General features: G+C 53.9%; 3 protein-coding genes across 3 annotated transcripts; 1 reads left to right on the forward strand and 2 right to left on the reverse strand.

The window, feature by feature from the left end:
- Positions 1–1,777: 1,777 nt before the first annotated feature.
- On the reverse strand, positions 1,778–4,101 carry E0L32_008155 (uncharacterized protein; the record flags this gene model as incomplete). Its single annotated transcript, XM_031142978.1, has 3 exons — positions 1,778–3,016; positions 3,106–3,858; positions 3,964–4,101. The coding sequence occupies 3 exons, from the start codon at positions 4,099–4,101 to the stop codon at positions 1,778–1,780; spliced, it is 2,130 nt and encodes a 709-aa protein (XP_030992660.1).
- A 4,479-nt stretch (positions 4,102–8,580) lies between these two features.
- E0L32_008156 (uncharacterized protein) lies at positions 8,581–13,247 on the reverse strand (the record flags this gene model as incomplete). Its single annotated transcript, XM_031142979.1, has 9 exons — positions 8,581–10,574; positions 10,642–10,810; positions 10,903–11,514; positions 11,588–11,744; positions 11,801–11,868; positions 11,931–12,108; positions 12,165–12,256; positions 12,339–12,561; positions 12,634–13,247. 9 exons carry the CDS (start codon positions 13,245–13,247, stop codon positions 8,581–8,583), a joined length of 4,107 nt encoding a protein of 1,368 aa, XP_030992661.1.
- Positions 13,248–14,102: 855 nt separating this feature from the next.
- E0L32_008157 (uncharacterized protein) lies at positions 14,103–18,530 on the forward strand (the record flags this gene model as incomplete). The annotated part of the gene is made up of 11 exons (XM_031142980.1): positions 14,103–14,259; positions 14,312–14,415; positions 14,468–15,068; positions 15,200–15,959; positions 16,049–16,122; positions 16,188–16,518; positions 16,767–17,218; positions 17,333–17,379; positions 17,435–17,570; positions 17,681–17,943; positions 18,015–18,530. The coding sequence occupies 11 exons, from the start codon at positions 14,103–14,105 to the stop codon at positions 18,528–18,530; spliced, it is 3,441 nt and encodes a 1,146-aa protein (XP_030992662.1).
- Between the last annotated feature and the right edge of the window lie 423 nt (positions 18,531–18,953).

An 18,953-nucleotide genomic window follows, 5' to 3' on the forward strand; every position in this document is an offset into this window, starting at 1 on the left:
CGTCCATGGCTGGCAGGCAGAGCCACCAGAAAAGAAAAGAAGAACCCAATCCCGTCACCATGTGTCACTCGTTACCCATGTACCCCCCTTTAACCTCGTCATCGGAATACACACACACACCACGCGTTCGTTCGCACAGGGAGCCTCGCAGCGGGAAGGGTGGTTGCAAATCAGAAACAAGCGCTAATAATCAGCCACCGAACAGCCTAGATCACAAAAAACAGCGTGCTGACGCTTGTTCGACAGTGGTCATGATGGGCATTTGCGGCGGACCCTCCCCACTGGGACGGAAGCTCGTGTGGCACGAGATGCCCACCCCGGGGGGTCTGCTGAGCTTGTAGGCCTGGGTGGTCCCCGTCCCTGGACTCTTTGCTCCAGCAGCCAAGGTGTAATTCCGCCGGCGTGATTGGTGATTGGCCGCGCGGGGTGTGGCAGTATTGACTTTGGGGGAGTGTGCTCGGCCGCATGGCGCCTGTGCGCGGGTGCGCTCCCCCAGAAAGCCAACGCCTGTTCGGGTCTACAGACGTGCTTTTCGACCCGAGCAGTGTGCCCTCTCGCACGCTTCGGCCCCGAGCCCGTGCCCAAACATCCCCCCCTGTCCCCACTACTGCCGGCTTCTTTCAACTTGAACGTACAGGTTTCGGCTTCAGCACGTTTCCTGTCCGATGAAGGTTTGCCATACCGAGATTTCATTTCCTCAGCATTTCCGCCAATACTCCGGGAGTCTACCCGGCGTCTTGAACACCGATTCTCGGGGCCTTTCGAGGGCTCAACAGATCTAGCAACCACGCATCAGTCGCTCTCTGGAGGTTCGGGTGTTCTCGCGCAGCCACTGAACAAGAAGCCGCCCACCTTCTCACTGGAATCTCTCCGTGCTTACACCCTTCAACTTCTGTGCAGAGTCTAGTGTACGATCAAATGAGATTCCATGACTACTTGGATTCCTGTCCCTGAACATCGTGGTTAGGCATCAATGTAATCCTATACGCAGAAAGACCTTGCATTCCGGGCTTTTCTCGAGTCGCTCAAGATCGTCGCTGAAGTGAAGCATCCTGGGCTTCCGAATAAAGCCTAGTGTACGAAGTCCGATGAGCCTGCAACGCGAAGCTGCATGATCCAAGCACTTACACAACGAGAGACGAGTGCAACGACAGTCGACGCGTCGCCGTTGACGAGTCATTGGCTCACCTCATCTGCGCCCAAGTCTTGTTTGTCCCCTTGATTCTGAACAGCAGTACCGTGCATGTATGCAATGCGAATAGGTATTCATTATTTTTGTCTGGCGGGAGATTTGTCGACCTCTTTAGAAAAACTCCAAAAAAAAAAAAAGAGAAAGGGATGCCTCTTGCAACCATATCAACCTCGCGAATCAGTGCCAAAAACAGGTTTGAAAAAGTTGCAAAATGGACAACTTTTCGAAAGGACCACCACCCCATAGTCAAAATCATACACTGACAAACAACTTGCCCGCTCCGCTCAACCCAAAATCCCCCCTTTTGCACCGTGCCCGCGGGTCAGTCCGCTCTCTGTATAACCTATAACCCTTCTATGAGAGGGGAGCATAACCATGTAAACCAAGAAAAAGTGACCCCAAACTCCGTCAAGAAAGAAAGACGCATCAATACCAAAGCCTAGATCTGCCTTGTCGAGGGCCCGACGCATAGATGCAAAGCCAAGAAACGTGCGCCCGGAACACCGACCATCCCATCGTCATTCTTGCACCAAGTCGTACACTCGGGACTGCGAACCCCGAAATTTGGCCCACCTCCTCCCGGCACTACCACTCTGTCGACGGACCCATCCCGAAGCCGCCAAAGGCCGCCATGGCCGAGTTGGCCGGCACCATGTTGCCCCACATGTCCCAGTCGATGCTGTTGACGTCGAGATAGCTGTTTAGGAGGTTGTCAAACGCCTGGTCCTGCTGCGGCATCACAAACTGCTTGTCGCTCTCGGCCTGCGTCTTTGACGCCGGCGCTGGCGTAGGCCCCGTCGAGGGAGTCTCGGACTTGATCTCCTCTTGCGGAATCAGCTGCGAAAGCTTGCTGATGAAACGGGGGGTCTCGGGCTGCAGTCCCGTGCGCTCCCGCAGTACTGCTTCCCGCTTTCGCCACGCCTTGAGAGTGAAGATTGCCGTCTGGTAGTGGCCCTTGCGTGATATATCGTACAAGTCGGGGTACATGTCGTACGCCGCGGGAACAACCTCCCAGGCTTTGTCCACTAATTTGCCGCTCGTCCGGTAGTAGAGCTGTCCCACCATATACTGGAAGAGATTCTGTTGAAAGTGCAACCTGGAAAACCACGCAAACCCTAGATCCTTTGTTCTGAACTCCTGTTCAATGCCGTGCTCTATCGAGGCGACCGCAATCTTGAAAGCGTTGTCGTTGGGAGTTTTGATCTCGTCATTGTACTGCTGCTCTTGCGGGGGGAGCATCAGCAACTGGAGCTTCTCGATCACTTCGTTCTTGATGTCGGCCGCCATCTCGTGCAAAGGGCCCGCCGCCGGGTCGCAGAATCGGTCGATCGTCTCGACCAGGATCTTGCCCAACTCCCCGACCTTTTGGCGATACGAGTCGATGTGCTCTTTGGTCGGGGCACCGTCGATTCCCTTGAAGGCCTCCGCCGAATAGCTCATGAGCATGATGGGTTCCATACCGGGAACCTCGTTGAAGAAACGGGCCACCTTGTTAGTGATGAGAATGATGATCATTTCTGTCGGGCCTTCCCTGTCCTGGATCGGCTCGGTCCCCATAGGAAAGAGATCTGCGTCGTTGACGTTCTTGGGCTCTTTCGTGTCCCAGTGGCGAGGCAGTTGGGAGTAGTTCAGCCCAGAGAGCATTGCGTATTTGGTATCGAGCATGAGGATCTGCCACCAGACTCGCCGCCTCATTTCCGTCTCGAACGGCGTCAGACCCAAAGCCTCGCCATCGCGATGGAGACCCATCTTTTGCGCAATCCGAATGACTACGCCGTTCAGAATCCACGCGGCATGTGGATTGTAGCGATTCTGAAGGGATATCTGCTCGAAATTTAGATGAAACATGTTCTGAAGAAGAAGAGGAGAATGAGAATTAGAAAAAGCCGTATCCAGGAGTTTGGCTCACTCACCAGATAGATGACCAATGCTTGCAGCGTTTCGAGGGTGTGGTTCTTCAAAAACCCAGCGCGACTCAACGTGATCCGCACTCCAGCCGAGAATTTCTGTAGCGCCATCTCTCTTGGGATTCCCAGGAGACTTTGGCACTCATCGGGCGTCATGGAGACGGTAGCCAGGGTGTAGATAGCGAAGAGCAATGACTCGATGTCCTTTGGCACGGTTTTGGAGCCGGCAGTCGCTTCAACCAAGTACGGCTGTAGCGACGGCACGTGGATGACCTTTGTCAAGGGGTTCACCCGCTCCAAGAAGATCTGCCACAACCGGAAAATGTGTCCAGGAGCTGGCTGATAATCGTCCAGGTCGACTGATGGGAAGTCGCTGCCCATGAGAAGATCGCTGTTCTCGTCGGCTGGGGTCGAGATACTGGCGTCGGGCGTCGCATCGTCTATGGAGTAGTCGTCCTCGTCGACAATGTCGCGCATCGCTTTCAACTCATCGTAGACTGTTGTCAGCAGGAACGAGTCCATGAACTTGACGCCGGTCTCTTCCCGCACGAGTCTCCCCGCGGGTTTCCACTTCATCAGGGCTTCGCGCTCGGGGAATGCGTGCGACGGGCTGCTCGTGCTCGAGCCGTCTTCGGGTTTTGCGGTCGCATACTCCTTCAAGAGCTCCTCGCAGCGGGCCAGCCTCTCTTGGAGATCCTGGTTGGGCCGCCGACGTTTCCGAGCCGGCGCCGGTGTGCTGGGTGTGCAAGTGACTTTGGCCTGGTGCAATCACGGGTTATCTGGTTGGCGGGGCTGCTCCGATTGGGGATTGGGGGAAAGGGAAACATGTTGCCCTGGGAGGCGACTTGCGTCCTTTCTACTCACCTTTAAGCAGTTGGCACAAGGAAAAGAACGGTCGCATTTGATCTTGCGGTGCTGACAGAGCACACAAGCCAGAATGCGGCTCGGCTTGTGCGCCGCTGGCGGTGCCGGCTGCGACGGAGAAGGGCCAGTACTAGCCATGGCGGATTGTGGTGGCGACAAGAGGGTAGAGGGTGCCGGACAAAAAGATGGGAATGCTGGTTTACCCCACGACGTTCGAAAGATGATGCATCGGCGCGCCGCTGGACGAGGCTGAGGAGCGCGCAGTGGCGGGGGAGGGGGATATTTGGCGGATTAGAGTTTGCGATATTATGTGAGCTTGAGAACACAATAGATGCGCCAGAGAGATAGAGACAGGAAAGGGCCGAGAAGAGAGGGCGGATGTCGAATCGAGAGGCCGAAATAAGGAGACTATAGCATAACCCCAACCGTAGAGGGGAAGGAGAGACGAAGGGAAGAAGTCGAAAGGGGACAAAGGTGAGAAGAGAATATCACAATGACATCGAGTCTCCTCTGAAGGAGGGCAGGCCAGACGAGTCGAGCTGGGGAGGAAGTTTGCTGGAAGGTTGGGTGGATTTGGCAGCTGACAGGATGGGCCGCGGGGACCGGAAAGCGATCCTTGAGTGTTCGGTCCTTCCTAGAGGGGCCCCAGTGGTGCTGTAAGCTAGGTGGAAAATCGGACAGATTGTACGACCGGCAAGCCTAAAGTCGCCGAGCACCGCTACGAGATGATCGCTAATGCGTCACGAGTTGACTCGTTGGATGTCTATCATGGATGGAACTAAGACTGGACGATTCAAACCTCAGGGCCCTTGGCAAGCCACTTCTCTCGCTGCCTGGCTTTACCCCACAGGACAGGAAGTCTGCCAGAAAGTTGCTGAAGGGCTTTTTTACTGCCAGAGCCCGCGACATAGATGTAGAGGTGTAAGAAGTTGGGCAACTACCTAGTCAGGCGAAAACGCGCGTATTCGCATGTTAAGTCAGATACTGGCCTAGCTGAAAACTCGCACCAGTTTTGACTGGCTACAACGTTGAAACGGAGGACAAGTCACCACATGCCGCGGAGCGGAAGTCCAAGACTTTCTTGCAACTTCTGCGAAACATGTAATACTTGTAGGCCTCCGTCCAACCCGGCCACTGCTGACGAAACCCTGGGCAGGGGTTTGCTTTGGCGCATCCAACTTTCAAGGTTGCCTTTCAGGTCCAGGTGGCTGCTAACCTCGAAAGAGATGTTGCTCGACTGTGGCTGATGTTTCAAGTGGTTGAACTCGGTGACACCTTGGGGCCTTTTAAATTGCCATTATCTCATTGTGTCCTACCCAACACGCGGCCTCGTGTCGCTGAATGATCTCAAGATATTGACATGCTGTCCATTCCGCCAGCCCTGCCGCCAGGCACCCGTTTCACGTACCTGTTCCGTCCTGTCATCCTTGGCGTTGAGCAAGCCGTGGCCACGGCGTGCTCCGTCCCATCTCCCATGTGCGCCAGACTGAGTCATCCTGACTTTGATACTTTGTGTAGCGAACTGTAGCGCAATCCTTCCACTAGCCACCACATGCCTCCGGCAATTGGAACATTCAGGAGTAGGAGCTTGTCCTTTTGCAGCCGATCACACCAACTCAAAAGGCAGATGCCACATCAACGACGCAGATGGACGGGCCACGCCGGCATGATAGCGACGTTAGACGGACTTTTAGTGCCAACAGGTATCCTCTGCAAAAAAACTCCATGTCCGCACCATCCGAGAGTCCGTGTCTTCGGTACCTAGTGCCTTACATCATTTGCCAATACAAGTAGATGATGGCCCAAGATTGCTTCCCGCTGTGCCTCCACTTCAACTTCAACAGATTCACGGCTTTCTTCCTCCTCCCAACACATGCAAATCCCGCGCAAGCTATCGAACAATTGAAAATCCAAGCATCAAAGACAATGACTGACCAAAGCACCGACCACGTTCTTAAGAAGATGGCCCCGATAGCGATGAAACCCGTGCTGGGATAGGTATACGATGTGCTGAGAGACCTCTTTCCTCTTTGCTCCCCCACCTCTTCGCTTTCCAGCCCACGATTCATGGTTAAGGGTGGTGCCGTGGCTGCATGCAACGGCGGAATGGCGTGCCCTGCGATTGGAGCACGTAGCAGCCCAGGCGCTACTCCGCCGACAAGCCCCGGCTCTCGGCCGCATCGCATTCGGGCAAGGGCTGGTTCGGGCCCTCTCATCCACCGACAGCGAGCAATTCGGGTCCAAAATGGGAGCCCTACACAAGTCCGCACAAGTACAAGTACCAAAGGTAAGCACCTACCGCGCTACCGCGACAGGCACGACACGAGAAAGTCTTATGACATCACGCTCGCCTGCCTCCAACCTTGATAAGTACAAGTAGTTACCCAGGAACCAATGTTGGGCCCTTACTCCTAAAGTACATCGCAGTAGGGAGAGACTTTTCCAGAAGCTCTTGGCACTACAAGTACCTAGGTAGGCTCGGTAGGTAATCCACATCTCTGAAATGCCCCAGCTTTCTCGGACTTCAAGGTGGAGATCCGGACGAACTGCTCATGAACTCCGGCGGCTTCCTTGGTACAATTAACCAAGGAAGCCAAAACATCGGTTCGAGCTTGATTTTCCTGGCTGTTCGCGCACAATGTAAATCGATAACCTCTTCCCTCTCTCCCTTCTTTCTCACTGCAAGCAGACCAAAATAATCCCCAAGACTCCGCGCATTCCCAACAACGAACGACAGCGAACTGCATACATAAGCAGGTGATGGTCAGATTAGTTGACGGACTTCGAACAGAAGTACTTGACTACCCATCAAGCCCATCGGTTTTAGGTAGTGGGATAATCCTTCCGAGTTCCAGGGCAAGGATATGACAACTATTTAGACGCCCACTTGACAAGTCACCATCGCACCCCAGAGTTTCAGCCCACTCGCATTGTATCCATCCGCGCGCAGCTGATCTCCCCGTTAGTAACAACAAGCTCCCACTCGGGCCATCTCTTTCTCTGTCGGGCTTCGGAGCGTCACCACCGTCCAAGTCACTCTATCAGGCAATACAATCACGTCGAGCCACCTATGGACAACTGCCTTTCAACTGGCGACTCGCCCATCGTGCCGGCCAAGTTAGTTCTAGAAGGACGAGATATTCTATCGCAATCCCGGCGAATACAAGCACAGTAATCGAACGGAATCATGTCAACCACGCGCTACGGCGATCCTAATGACCCAGATCCCTTTAAGCCTCGAAACCCCGACATACCCTTCTTCGACGGTAGAACTCACTTCGACGATCATCCTAAACCCCAGGTCTCTGATCCAGAAGACAATGCTGTGTGCCCATGGCTGGTACAGCCAGGTATCCATACTGTCCAAGTCTTTGAGGCCATTCTTGCTGCCTCCTTAGTCCAGAAGAGAGCACTCAAAGCCCGAATATGTCAAGCTGGTATCAGACAACCCTTCCGATAACCATGCGAGCCCGCTATGCCAACTTGGGTTCTACAATCTGACTTCCATGCCTCTTTCGATAGGCATGTCTGTTTTGTTATGTTGACTATTAAAGAGCATGATGCCCTCTGGAAATGGTTAAGAAACCATGAATATATTATCCTCTTTCCGAGCAGTGATATTTTAACACCCCTTGGTCGGCTAGGATATGCAAAACTCACACATACTGCCATGTTATCACCCGAGAAGACACTCGATACGGCTCTTAGCGATCTAGGCCTTTCAAGCAAGGCTTCTCTCGCTCCTTGTTTACCTCACGATCTCAAGCATATCCCGACATTAGAGCGTGAGTGGTCTTGGAGGCGGGGACTATCATCTCTTGGTCCGGATTATCACGGCCGTGTCGCCGACGATGCCGGGCTCGAGCGAGTCAACTGGGTCAGGCCCATTCCGATAAAGCAAGCTTGAGATGGGCTGTTCTTGAGACCAGTATCTATGTCTCAAAGCAAGCGTGTTGCAACCGTCCGTTCCATTGCCCGGGTATCTCGGGGCTGCTTTTCACAGCTGGGCTGGTTATCCCACTGCCTAAATTTGCTAGGTATAGATAGGTGCGGCGGACTAGAAGCAGAGCACGAGTAGGTCTCTTCTTTCCTGATCCCTCTATACCAACCACACAACGCACCGGCGGTGTACAGGGACGCTGCTCCCTATTGGCAGCTGTTGGCAGCTGTCTGCACTGCATAGCTAGCTTGAGTTTTGTTTTATCATGACAGCCTATATTAGGGAGGGATAGACTTTATAAATTATTTATCTTTGACTTATAGTATCCTTACAATCAATGTAGCGCTATATGAATCAGTCAATAAGTTATACCCTCTTTCTCTTATATAAGTATGTTCCTTAAAATTATACAACTATAGCGAGAGAAGATTAAGGGCAATTTCCTCCTCCCTTCTTGCAGTTATCCTTCCCACAAGCGGTGAACATCATGAATAAGTATGTATTACATTGCATTCCTACCAGAGGCAAACCTCTTTATTGGGTATATGCACCTCGGCTACAGCCAGCGAGTGCGTGAGAGGTACCTTCCGACGCTCTGTCACTCCCGTTCGTCATTTTGCCCATGAAAAGCCCGTGCTGTCGGCTCGAGAGAGGATGGCTCTCAGCTATTCCTGGCTTTAGAACTTGTCCCATGAACTAAGCGGCAAAGCACAGTAAGTAGTTTCCTGCAGCAGCCGACCGCTACAGCCCGGGATATCCGGCCCGAGCGAAGGATTCGCGGCCATAAAGATGGTGATCGTCGTCCCGTGGCCAAAGGCAATTGAGCTGCACGTGTCGTTGGAGGTGGCGGTGTGCCAGGTGCCGCAGTTGCGAGTCGTGTCCTTGGCGACTTGCGATCCCGCCGGGGGCAGGCTGACATGATCACTATAGCCGGGCTTGGGCTTGGGCGTGGTCGTGTCGACGGGGATGGAGCCGTTGGCTTTGAACTCGCCGTTTTGAGGGGACAGGCAGAGGATGTGCCCAAAGGTGCTGTCGCTGGCCGCGTGCAGATTCGAGCAGTTGCCGTCCACCCAGCGGTTGTACTCTTGGACCTTTCCAAAGGCCAGCGCCTGGGTGGCAAAAGTGAGGTTGTACTCGATCGAGAAGCAGGTGTCGTCCGGCTGAAGCTCGTAGGTCCGCACGCAGGGCGGCGGCAGACACAGGCGAGTGCCGGGCTCGATCGAAGAGCAGTTGTACACATTCTCGGGATTCCCGAGGTAGATGCTTGCGGAGGCGACGCCGTTTGCGGAGGCGATGGAGTCGCAGGTGTCGCCCGCCTTTGTGGTATACCATTTGTCGGTCTGGCAATACGTCGAGGGCGCGGGGAGGTCGAGGGGAGACTCTGGTATTGTGGTGTTGACCGAGTTCTGGCCGCACTGCGACACCGTGTATTCTAGTTGAGACTGCAAGAAGGCATCATATTTGGAGTATCGTGACCGCTGGGGCAGGGCGTAGTGTTCCACCCAGCAGAAGGAACAGAGCTCGTTCCTAGGCATGTCCTCGATCCTGGAGACTTTGGTAAAGCCGCCAATGATCTCGCCGCAGTACTTCCGGCTAGCAGGGTCTTTGAGGCACGTCTGATTCCATCCGTCCCAGATGCGACCCCCGAGGAGAGTTGGCAGTGCGTCATTGACCATATGCCCGGCACAGGCGATGGAGACAGTATCGTACCAGCTTTTCAAGCTTTTGCCGCAGGACGCCCTGCAGACCTTGTCCGTGGCTTCCACACTCCCCTGCCAGCTCCGAAGTGCAGAGGCCTGGAACAGCTCTGTCCTGTTGTCACACAAGATGACCTCGGTAAGGGCCTTCTGGCACTGCTCTGGCAGCATGGGACCTGAAAGCCTGTCCAGCATGCCGGCAGTCCAAACCTGGTATCCGGGGAACTCTCGCTCGCCCGCAATGCCTTCTGATCCTATCAGCCACGCGAGAACTGACGAAAGAAAGCCGTTGACATTGTTCCTGGCATAGACGGGGACGAGCCCCAGCGGTGTGATCATCTCCTGAATTGCCTTGGTACAGAGGTTATAAATCCATATGTCGGTGCTCTGTTGGATCTCAAACCCACGCTCCTGGCAGTCTTCCGTGGCCACACAGTCCTGCTTGTAGTCATCAAACCAGCTGTAGAGACCGGCGCCTAGCATGTAAATCGAGGTCGAGTCTATGATGCGGACGGCCCAGGAGACAGCACACCGGGGCGATGCAGCTCCGATACAGCTGGTGAATGTGGGGTCGTTGGGAAAGAGGCCCGTGGTAAAGGGCTCTGGTGCCTGCGGCACAGGCTGGAAGTATGGGGACTCTGTCTGGATCATGCCCATCACCACATCTTTGGCGTTGGAGAACTGGTACTGGTACAGAACGTTGTGCTCGACTGACGTGCCCCATAACCACGCCTTGTCGCTCTCGACGAGAAGACCACGGCCTGCATAGATGTCTATTTGATCCAATGTAGAAGTGTCAAGGTCGTGGTCGGCCGTCCAGAGCCAAACATTCTCAAGATAGGCGGTAGACTTGGGCTTGAGGTGCATGAGCAGTGAGGCTGCCTTGCAGCGGGGGTTGACGATGCCGGAGTTCTTTGGGCAGTTCTGGACGGAGAGATCACTTCCAGCAGCACCGCCGACCCGAACGTGAGTGTCTGTGTGACATGAGATGTTAGGCGACTTGGAATCAGGAATTGCCACAGGTCCTGGACTGTCACTCACCCCACATGCCAGCAGCTCCGAGGCTTGACTCGGCAATATTCCACTCAATGGCAACAGCGCCTGCTGTAGGTCCCCGGACTGTAACCATTATGCTGGTGATCTCGGCGATGCCTATGTCCCCAGCCTTGCCGACTTGCAGTACAGCCCTTGGGTGGGCCTCGTCCGAGAACTAGCGAAAGTCTTAGCAAAGAAACGGTCACTTTTACTCAGACTGTGGGAGCCAGGATCAATATTGGGAAGAGACGGTTGATAACTACTGACCTTGTCGCCGGTACCCATGATCTGAGGCCAGACCTGCCCGATGATTCGGGATCCAGCGGGCACACGCAATGTGTCTGTCACAATGTACACCCCATAAGGGATGAAAACGACCGAGGAAGTGTTTGCCGCCCCCTCTATGATGGAGTTGAGCGCATCTGTATCGTCGGTAACTCCATCGCCCTTGGCTCCTAGCGCTTTCACGTTCATCACTTTCGTCGCCGGAACATCAAGATACTGGGGTCGCCTCCTCGTGAACAAGTTTGGCTCTTGGTACGGATAAGCATTGCCGACCAAGCCTGGGTTCCGTTTCATGACGGGTATTCTGGCTCCGCCAGTGAAGACGGTGTCAGAGCCACCCCAGCCGGCAAGGGTCAGCCGGCCGAAGCCCCAGTTCTCCATGATGAGTTGGTCGCCGCCATCAAGCAAAACTTGGCCTGTAGCCAGGTCCTCAACACAACGGCGCGTGTTGAAGAAGCCGACATTCTGCAGCAGAAAGGAAGTTGCATGGTCGGCGACTAGTGTGGTCACAATGGCTTGTGGAGTATTGGCGATGATAGCATCGACAAGGATCAGGGAGCCAACACCTTGATTATCCGGTTTGGGCTTGCCAGCCTGTTCAAGATCAGTTAGACCAAAAATCATAGCGCACGTCATGGAGACACAGGGCTGAGATAGACTGGCTTACACCACCGGTGATCATCAGACCAATACCGCAGCTTTCAAAGATGAAGTTTTGCATGGTCCAAGCCCAGTCCCAATGCACCTGAAGACCAATGACTGAGTTTACAAACACGAGATGGCTGCTTGTGAATTGCTGGTTGCCAAAGTATGCCCTTCGCCCCCTCGATGATTAGCATCAGTCATCCCTAGGATCCTTTAGTAGTTAGAAGACGCTCACCCGAAATGTCCGCCGACAAAGGTAAGATCGGCTAGGAATCCTCCTGAGCCGTTCTCCATATAAATACCCTGGCGAGGGACTGATGTGAGCCTTGAACCAGGCAACTTTGGGTGAGGCTGCCTGGACTTACCTGCTGGTTATTGCCAGGAACATCCGACTCGAAGAGCATATAAAACTCGATATTCTCCAAGGATGTAGCCTGAGCAACTTGCCAGTGAATCCCGCACATGTAGCTCCAAGGGGACGCGGGGCGGATATCAATCTTGAAGTTTCGGACACTTCGCAGAAAATTCGCCGTGTTGAGATACCTGCAGCCATGACTTGTTAGAATCTGGGCAACCACTCCGGATGGCGCGACATTTACCATTCTACATCGTCACTTATATAGACATCGCTCGTGATGACGCCCTGACCGACGAAGCTCGAGGCAGCGAGGAGAGTCGGGACGTTGAGGGGCTGTTGTACCAGCCTGGCGCATCAGAATCACCCTTTCCCACTAACCGCAGAAACGGGGGGTAGCAGTGAGGTGAGGACTCACATCGCCTAGGAACTCAGTATTGAAATACTGAATGATTGGGCTGCTGACCAGGTACGTCCCGGGAGGAAAGTACACAACGGCAGGAAATCTAGTGCTCGACCCGCAGTCAGGACCACATCTGCCACCACTCGACACAGCAAGGTTGATGGCAGCTGTGTCATCCGTGACGCCATCGCCTTTGGCACCGAAGTCCTTCACATTGCGCCATACCTGCGCGTACAGGCTTGGATCAGTCACGAACTAGCCGAAAGGACGACGCTGGGCTTTGCTGACCTTATACCCGTTTGGCGCATACGGGCTGGCACCCGTTGACCCCATGTCCCTCATCCACCAGCCATCTGCTCGCTTGACTTTGGTGCCCCCGGAGGCGCCAGCGTCGTCGCCGTACACCGAGAGTCGCCCTTCTGGTGTCTTATGGCTTGCGGGAGTGTTGGTGTCGTTGTGCTTTTTCGAGTATTTTCTCCTGATTGCGGCCGCTACTTCGCTGTGATTGCCAGAAGGGATCTGCGGCGACGCCTCGGCCAGAACTCTCGCAGCTTCGGCTAGTTCGGGAGAGATCGAATAGCTTGCCGTTTTGGTGCTGTTGCCTTGTTGGCGCCGCCGTAGAGTGCCGTTCGTGGCAAGATCAGAGGAATCCAAGGCCGGAGCAAGCTTCCGTGAGGATTGACGAGGACGAAACTCGTACGTGTTGAAATGTGGGTTCTCAAGTCGGTCCTTGTTGAGCTCGCTAAGTGCTGCGAGGGCCTCCTCAACTAGAGACGACGCATTCGAGGGCCTGCTATCGTTCCGAGCGTGGATGCCTGAGTGAAGATGCGTGTGCCGACCATGATGATGGCCATGAATGGCCGATACAAAGTTGATCCCGGTGGCCAGCAAGACCAATACAAAGAAAAGACCCCGAGAAGACATCGCGAAACAAGAAGCCTTTCGAATCGTTGTTCAGGCTCAAAAGACACAAATGGCTTGACGAGCCTCTAGCATGAGGGTTGCTTGAGGAGATGCGGCTTCGTCGGGTCTATGAGGGAAAGATTGTATCACATCAAAGTAACTTCGACAAGGAACGCACGACTGGCGCGATCATTTGGCCAGGGATGCGCAATGCCTCGCCCCTACACTCCTGTCAACCATTTCAAAGCTGTGATCGTGAAATTGTATGACACGACAGGTGGAGAAAGATGTCTCCGCTAGATGCTTGGACGGCGAGATATTCCGGCTTTGTCGCAAGGGTCGCCCCGACTTACACTTATTTTATGCTTCTTTTGGCGTGAACTCATTATCCACCCGGGATTGAGGATCCGAAGTTTCCGTACTGTTGTTGTATGTATGAGCCGAGGCTCTTGTCAGTCTTGTGTTTTTAGGGGTCTAGATGCTTGATTCGACTAGGGTCAAATCACCAACGACATGCCAAGAAGGCACGATGCCACGGAAACTCCATCTTTTTGAAATGAACTGGTTCAGCTGTTGTCAAAATGGCGCCGCCACGCAGACCGAAAATAGCCCTCATTTCCGAGATACGCTCTTCTGATCAATAGAGAGTCCGAGAGTCTGCATGAGGATGAACTCGGAATGGTCACGAATCGGCTCAAAGCAGAGAGCCGGGTAGCCGCTCGAAGCAGTCCGAGCTTCCACTACGAAAGCGCTTTTTGGACAAAATGAGACTCAAGAAACCGGCCGGATGCTTAAACTTGAGTCTGTTCTGGTCGTTATCCTGTTTCTTCACAGTGAGGCACACTCTACTCAAGCTCCAAGCAACGAGGCGTCAGCATGGCGGCGTCATGGAGATTTTCCTATGCCCTCCTATCCCTACTACTGTTGTTTCTTGGTCTGACCAATGCCCAAGATGTCCCCGAATGCAGCGAAAAGGTGCCATGCAAGGTCGGCTGCTGCAGCAAGTTTGGCTTTTGTGGCCTAGGGCCGGCTTGTGAGTAATTTGGAAGGGCCGTCTCGACGAGAACATGCTGACGACAGGCCAGATTGTAGCAAAGCCGTCTGCGTCAATAATTGCGACCGCAAAGCCGACTGCGATCCAGGAGGCTATGGCAAGGACTTCGTCACCAAGACGACGTGTCCTCTCAATGTTAGTGTCTGTGTTCTAGATTAACGCTGCAGTTTCTCATACCATTGTACAGGTCTGCTGCTCCAAGTATGGCTTCTGTGGAACAACCTCGGAGTTCTGCGGAGACAAGAAGGTGAAGCGTCCAACTTGTGCCGTTGACAAAAGCAGCCGCTTCAAGCGTGTGGTTGGATACTATGAGAGCTGGTCGTCCGCACGCCCTTGCAACCGTTTCTATCCGGAGCAAATCCCCAGTGGCGTGTATTCACACATCAACTTTGCCTTTGCCAGCATCAATCCCTCGACATTCGAACTGATACCGGCTGACCAGTCGGATGTTGACATGTACCGCCGAGTTGCCTACTTGAAGAGGAATGATCCCAACCTCAAAGTCATGATTGCGGTGGGAGGATGGACTTTCAACGACCCAGGCCCGACAGCTACGACCTTTTCCGACATTGCTCGAAGCGAGGATGCCCAGCGGAAGTTCATTGGCTCCGTGCTGAGCTTCTTACAGACCTACAACTATGATGGCATCGACTTGGACTGGGAATATCCTGGCGCCGAGGACAGGAGCGGCCGCGGGGAGGACTTTGCCAACTTTCCCAAATTTATGGCCAATCTTAAGCAGGCTTTGAAGGACTATGAAGTCAGCATCACTCTCCCGGCGTCACTATGTGAGTTGTATTTTCGTGCTTGGTGTTCCCCTTTTCTTCAACGCCGGCAGTTTGATCTCTCTTCCCGGACCCTTGCTCTCTCTCTCTCTCCTTTTTTTTCTCGGCTGTTCATTTGGCTCACCTCTTTGTAGGGTATCTACAACACTTTGACATAAAACGACTGGCTCCGCATGTGGACTTTTTTAACATGATGACCTACGACTTCCATGGGGTCTGGGACAAGCCTAACAAATGGGTTGGGCCGTATCTGAATTCCCACACCAACCTCACAGAGATCAAAGAAGGTCTTGACCTCTTGTGGCGAAACGATATTGACCATGACAAAGTGACTCTTGGGATGGCCTTTTACGGCCGTGGATTTATAGCGACCAGCTCTGCATGCCTCAGTCCAGGGTGCACTTTCGAGTCGGGTACAGCTGCACAGCTCTGCAGTGCCGAGGTGGGGGTCATACTGAACTCGGAGATCGATGGCCTGGTTGCCAAGGAGGGCTTGAATCCAGTTCTGAACAAAGATGCAGCTGTCAAGGTCTTGACTTGGGGAGGCAATAACTGGGTCACCTACGACGATGAAGAGACTCTGCAGATGAAGGCGGACTTCGCGCGGAGCGAATGTCTTGGCGGTGTTATGGTCTGGGCGATCTCGCATGACACCCAAGATGCGAAGTACTCACTAGCCCTGTCACGCGCGGCTCCAAGGCTGTTCAATGCATTGGCCGATACTGGTTCCAATGATGGATATGTTACTGAAGTTACAGAACATCCCCAGTGCAGGTGGACCAACTGCAACGAGAACTGCCCAGCCAACTGGATTCGCATGATGAGGAATGATGGGGGAGCCAGAGGTAACGAGTTCATGGTCAACGGGGCAGGTTGTGATGGCCGCGGCGTACAGTATGTGTGAAATCTTATTATGTCAACATTGGCAACAACCAAAACCTTTTCAATCGAACCCTGCATGACCTTGCTGACCCTGTTTCTAGCAAGCTCTGTTGCCCACCTGGTAATCCGATTCCCACATGCGGCTGGTATTCACATAATAACGGCGACTGTGACAGTATGTTATGTGGCATCAACCCCCTTCAACTCCTGAAACCATCGTCCGGACTGACGCTCTTTTAGACGGCGCTTCTTGTCCCGCTGGCACCAGAGAAATCGGCAGCAATAGCGAGCACTGCGCTACGACATCGTACAATTCACTCTCGCCATCTTACCAGGCTGCCTGCTGCACGACAGAAACAGACAGCATGAAACTGTACTCGCAATGTGATTGGACCTCCACTCGCAACAAGAACTTCCCCAACTGCGATGCTGGAAGTTGCGGAGCAGATGTCGTTGCTTACTCTGGCGATGGCAGCGGCGATGCCACGTGCTGGGGAGGATGGTATAGGTATGGCATGGAAGACTCTTCCAAGAACAAGTACTGCTGCTCCCAGCCCGAGCAGGACAAGAAGTGGATCGATTGCGATTGGCAGGGAATGACAGATGCAAGCCTCTCCGCCCTCCCCCGTGCCTGAGTGATATTGACCGCGGAGCGTTACAGTGGACGAACGAGGATACGGGACTCAAGCTCTGCACCCCGACCTGTTCTGGCGGCCTCGTAAATGTGGCCATGGAGCACGCGGGCTGCTCGGGCGGAGGCGCCAAAGCAAGGTGCTGCAAGCCGAACTACAAGACTACTTCGACACGCTACCAAAACAGCGAGGACTATCAGTTCGAGGATGCCCTCAGGAACTTTATGACGAACCCGGTCTGTATGAGCAACATCTTTGTCGGCAGCCCGCTGCGGAAGAGGAACGAGTCCTTGGCGGTCGACATGGACCACCAGTCCGTTGGTCTGGTCCCGCGTCAAGACGCGGGCTATCGAACCTTCGTGATCGAGTCTCTCGTCTTGTTCATGGCACAGAGGCTGTTCGTCGAGACACCGAGAAGGTCCCTCATCGACATATGGGACAGAACCGTCGTGACCCGCTTCAACAGTCTCTCGTACGCCAACCTGGCCGACTATCAAAGACGCCGAGGACACACGCTTTATGTCATGTACGGCAGCACACAATGGCCCCGGTACATTACTTGCAACCTGGGCGTCTTGCAAGAGGCAATCGCAGGTAACGGTGGTGGTGGCGGCGGCGGCGGGTCGTGTACCAGGACCTGTGAGTGCGTGAGGCCAGACTGCTGCTCACCTGATAACTCGGCATGTGTAAACGCGGGTGGAGATCAGCTTCAGAAACGGACAAATGCAGTAACCTACGACTGGACTGCCATAGACCCGCATAGTACTGCATCTCAGTATCTGCCTTGGCGAGCACCAGAAGTAAGGCTCCCATCTCCATCTTCAAGCAAGAAGGCCAGAACTGACGAGTTGAAAGTACACCCCAGGAGGCCAGGTCACGAACCCAGCCAAAACGGCTGAAGCGTGCACATACGATCCAAACTGTGCAGTTTTTGAGCATCTCGTTGTGAACGTGATACAGCCCAATGGCGTCCGACTCGAAGAATTTGAGAGTGCGTTTATCTTTCTGCCGCCTTGCTTTATGATGAGCTTCGGGGAAGCTTCCTTGAGTTCGACTGCCCCTTGTGCCTTTGACTGACGATCTTTCGATGTCTACTTTTAGATGACCACCTGTTCGAGCGCCAGCTATTACGCACGTGGGGTGACGATGCGCTGGTTGGGCGATGGAACGCGGGAACAGGAGACGGCCCTGAAGGCATCGATGCTCCACATGAAGTTCCTTTTGCATTTTTCACGATCTCTCTGCAACAGATAGATGCATCTGGCCTCACGGTTCAAGATCGTATGATGCATGCGCTCGGGAGTAGCGCGAACCCCGACGTGATGACACTGGTTGTAAAAGCTATCAATCTCATGAAATCCCAGGTGAGTTCTTCCTGGACTACCCGGCACCCTGAGCGATTGCATAACATTGAAGTACTGACTGTCAAGTTCAGATGTGGAGTCTCGGGGAAGCCCTTGTGGCCGTGAGAGAGATGGAGGACTATGTTTACGGGACTAAGGTCAAGGCAGCTTGCCCCAAAGTTGCCCTGGACCATATCAGGAAGGTACGTGCTCGTCCAAAAAGCTATGTTGACATGACGTCTGGTTTCTCAACCGTGGTTCTGCAGGTGCTTGTCGTGTGGCGCTGGCACTCAAGCCGAGTAATTCGCGAACGCTTGAGGGGCATCGTGTGGTCGCTGCGTCAGCTGCTGCGACAAGCAGAGAGACACTATGAGAGCACACATGGCGGCCAGAGTCCATATGCCTTGGAGCACTTTGATGGCTGGGTTCAAACGAGAATGGAGGTCATGAGAGACAACGTGCAAGCGTTCGGTGTGAGGTGGCTCCAGGAGCTGAATCTGCCGGCAGTCAACAACGTGCCCGCAGATGCTGCCATCCGAGCAAACTTGGTGCGCGCATACGCCACCCTGCCTGACATCAGGGTAGACGACTTTTTCCCGCCCATTTAGAAGAGGGAAGAGGGAAGAGGGAAGAGGGAAGAGTGGAATGGCTGGCCGCGCTCCTCAGATGATGTTAGCGACCCCGCGAGTAGAGAAGTCTTCTTTGGCCTCGGAGCTGAGAGAAAGAAGATTGTATAGAACGGGTCTAGCCTATAATTGCCATCTTAACCCTGAAATCTAAAATCGTGGCAATTACAGAGTACAACGACCCTATGGCTTGTATCTGTAGCCTAGAAGGTGATGATGTCTGTCGAGACAGCCTTCCGAGGTTGTTGGTCGTGGAGATGGCGAGCAGGACCCGCCATTGATGCAACCCCAGTCTTCATGTTATTTCTACCCCACGCGGACTCTGCCCACCTCTCAACAGCCTACATCTATCCTCCAAAAAAAAAGAAAAGAGAAAAGCAGTTCTCTTCCTGAGGTCTTGCCACC

This window comes from Thyridium curvatum (genome assembly GCF_004353045.1).
Source record: "Thyridium curvatum strain D216 chromosome Unknown NODE_52_length_296666_cov_86.205578, whole genome shotgun sequence".
NCBI lineage: Eukaryota > Fungi > Ascomycota > Sordariomycetes > Thyridiales > Thyridiaceae > Thyridium > Thyridium curvatum.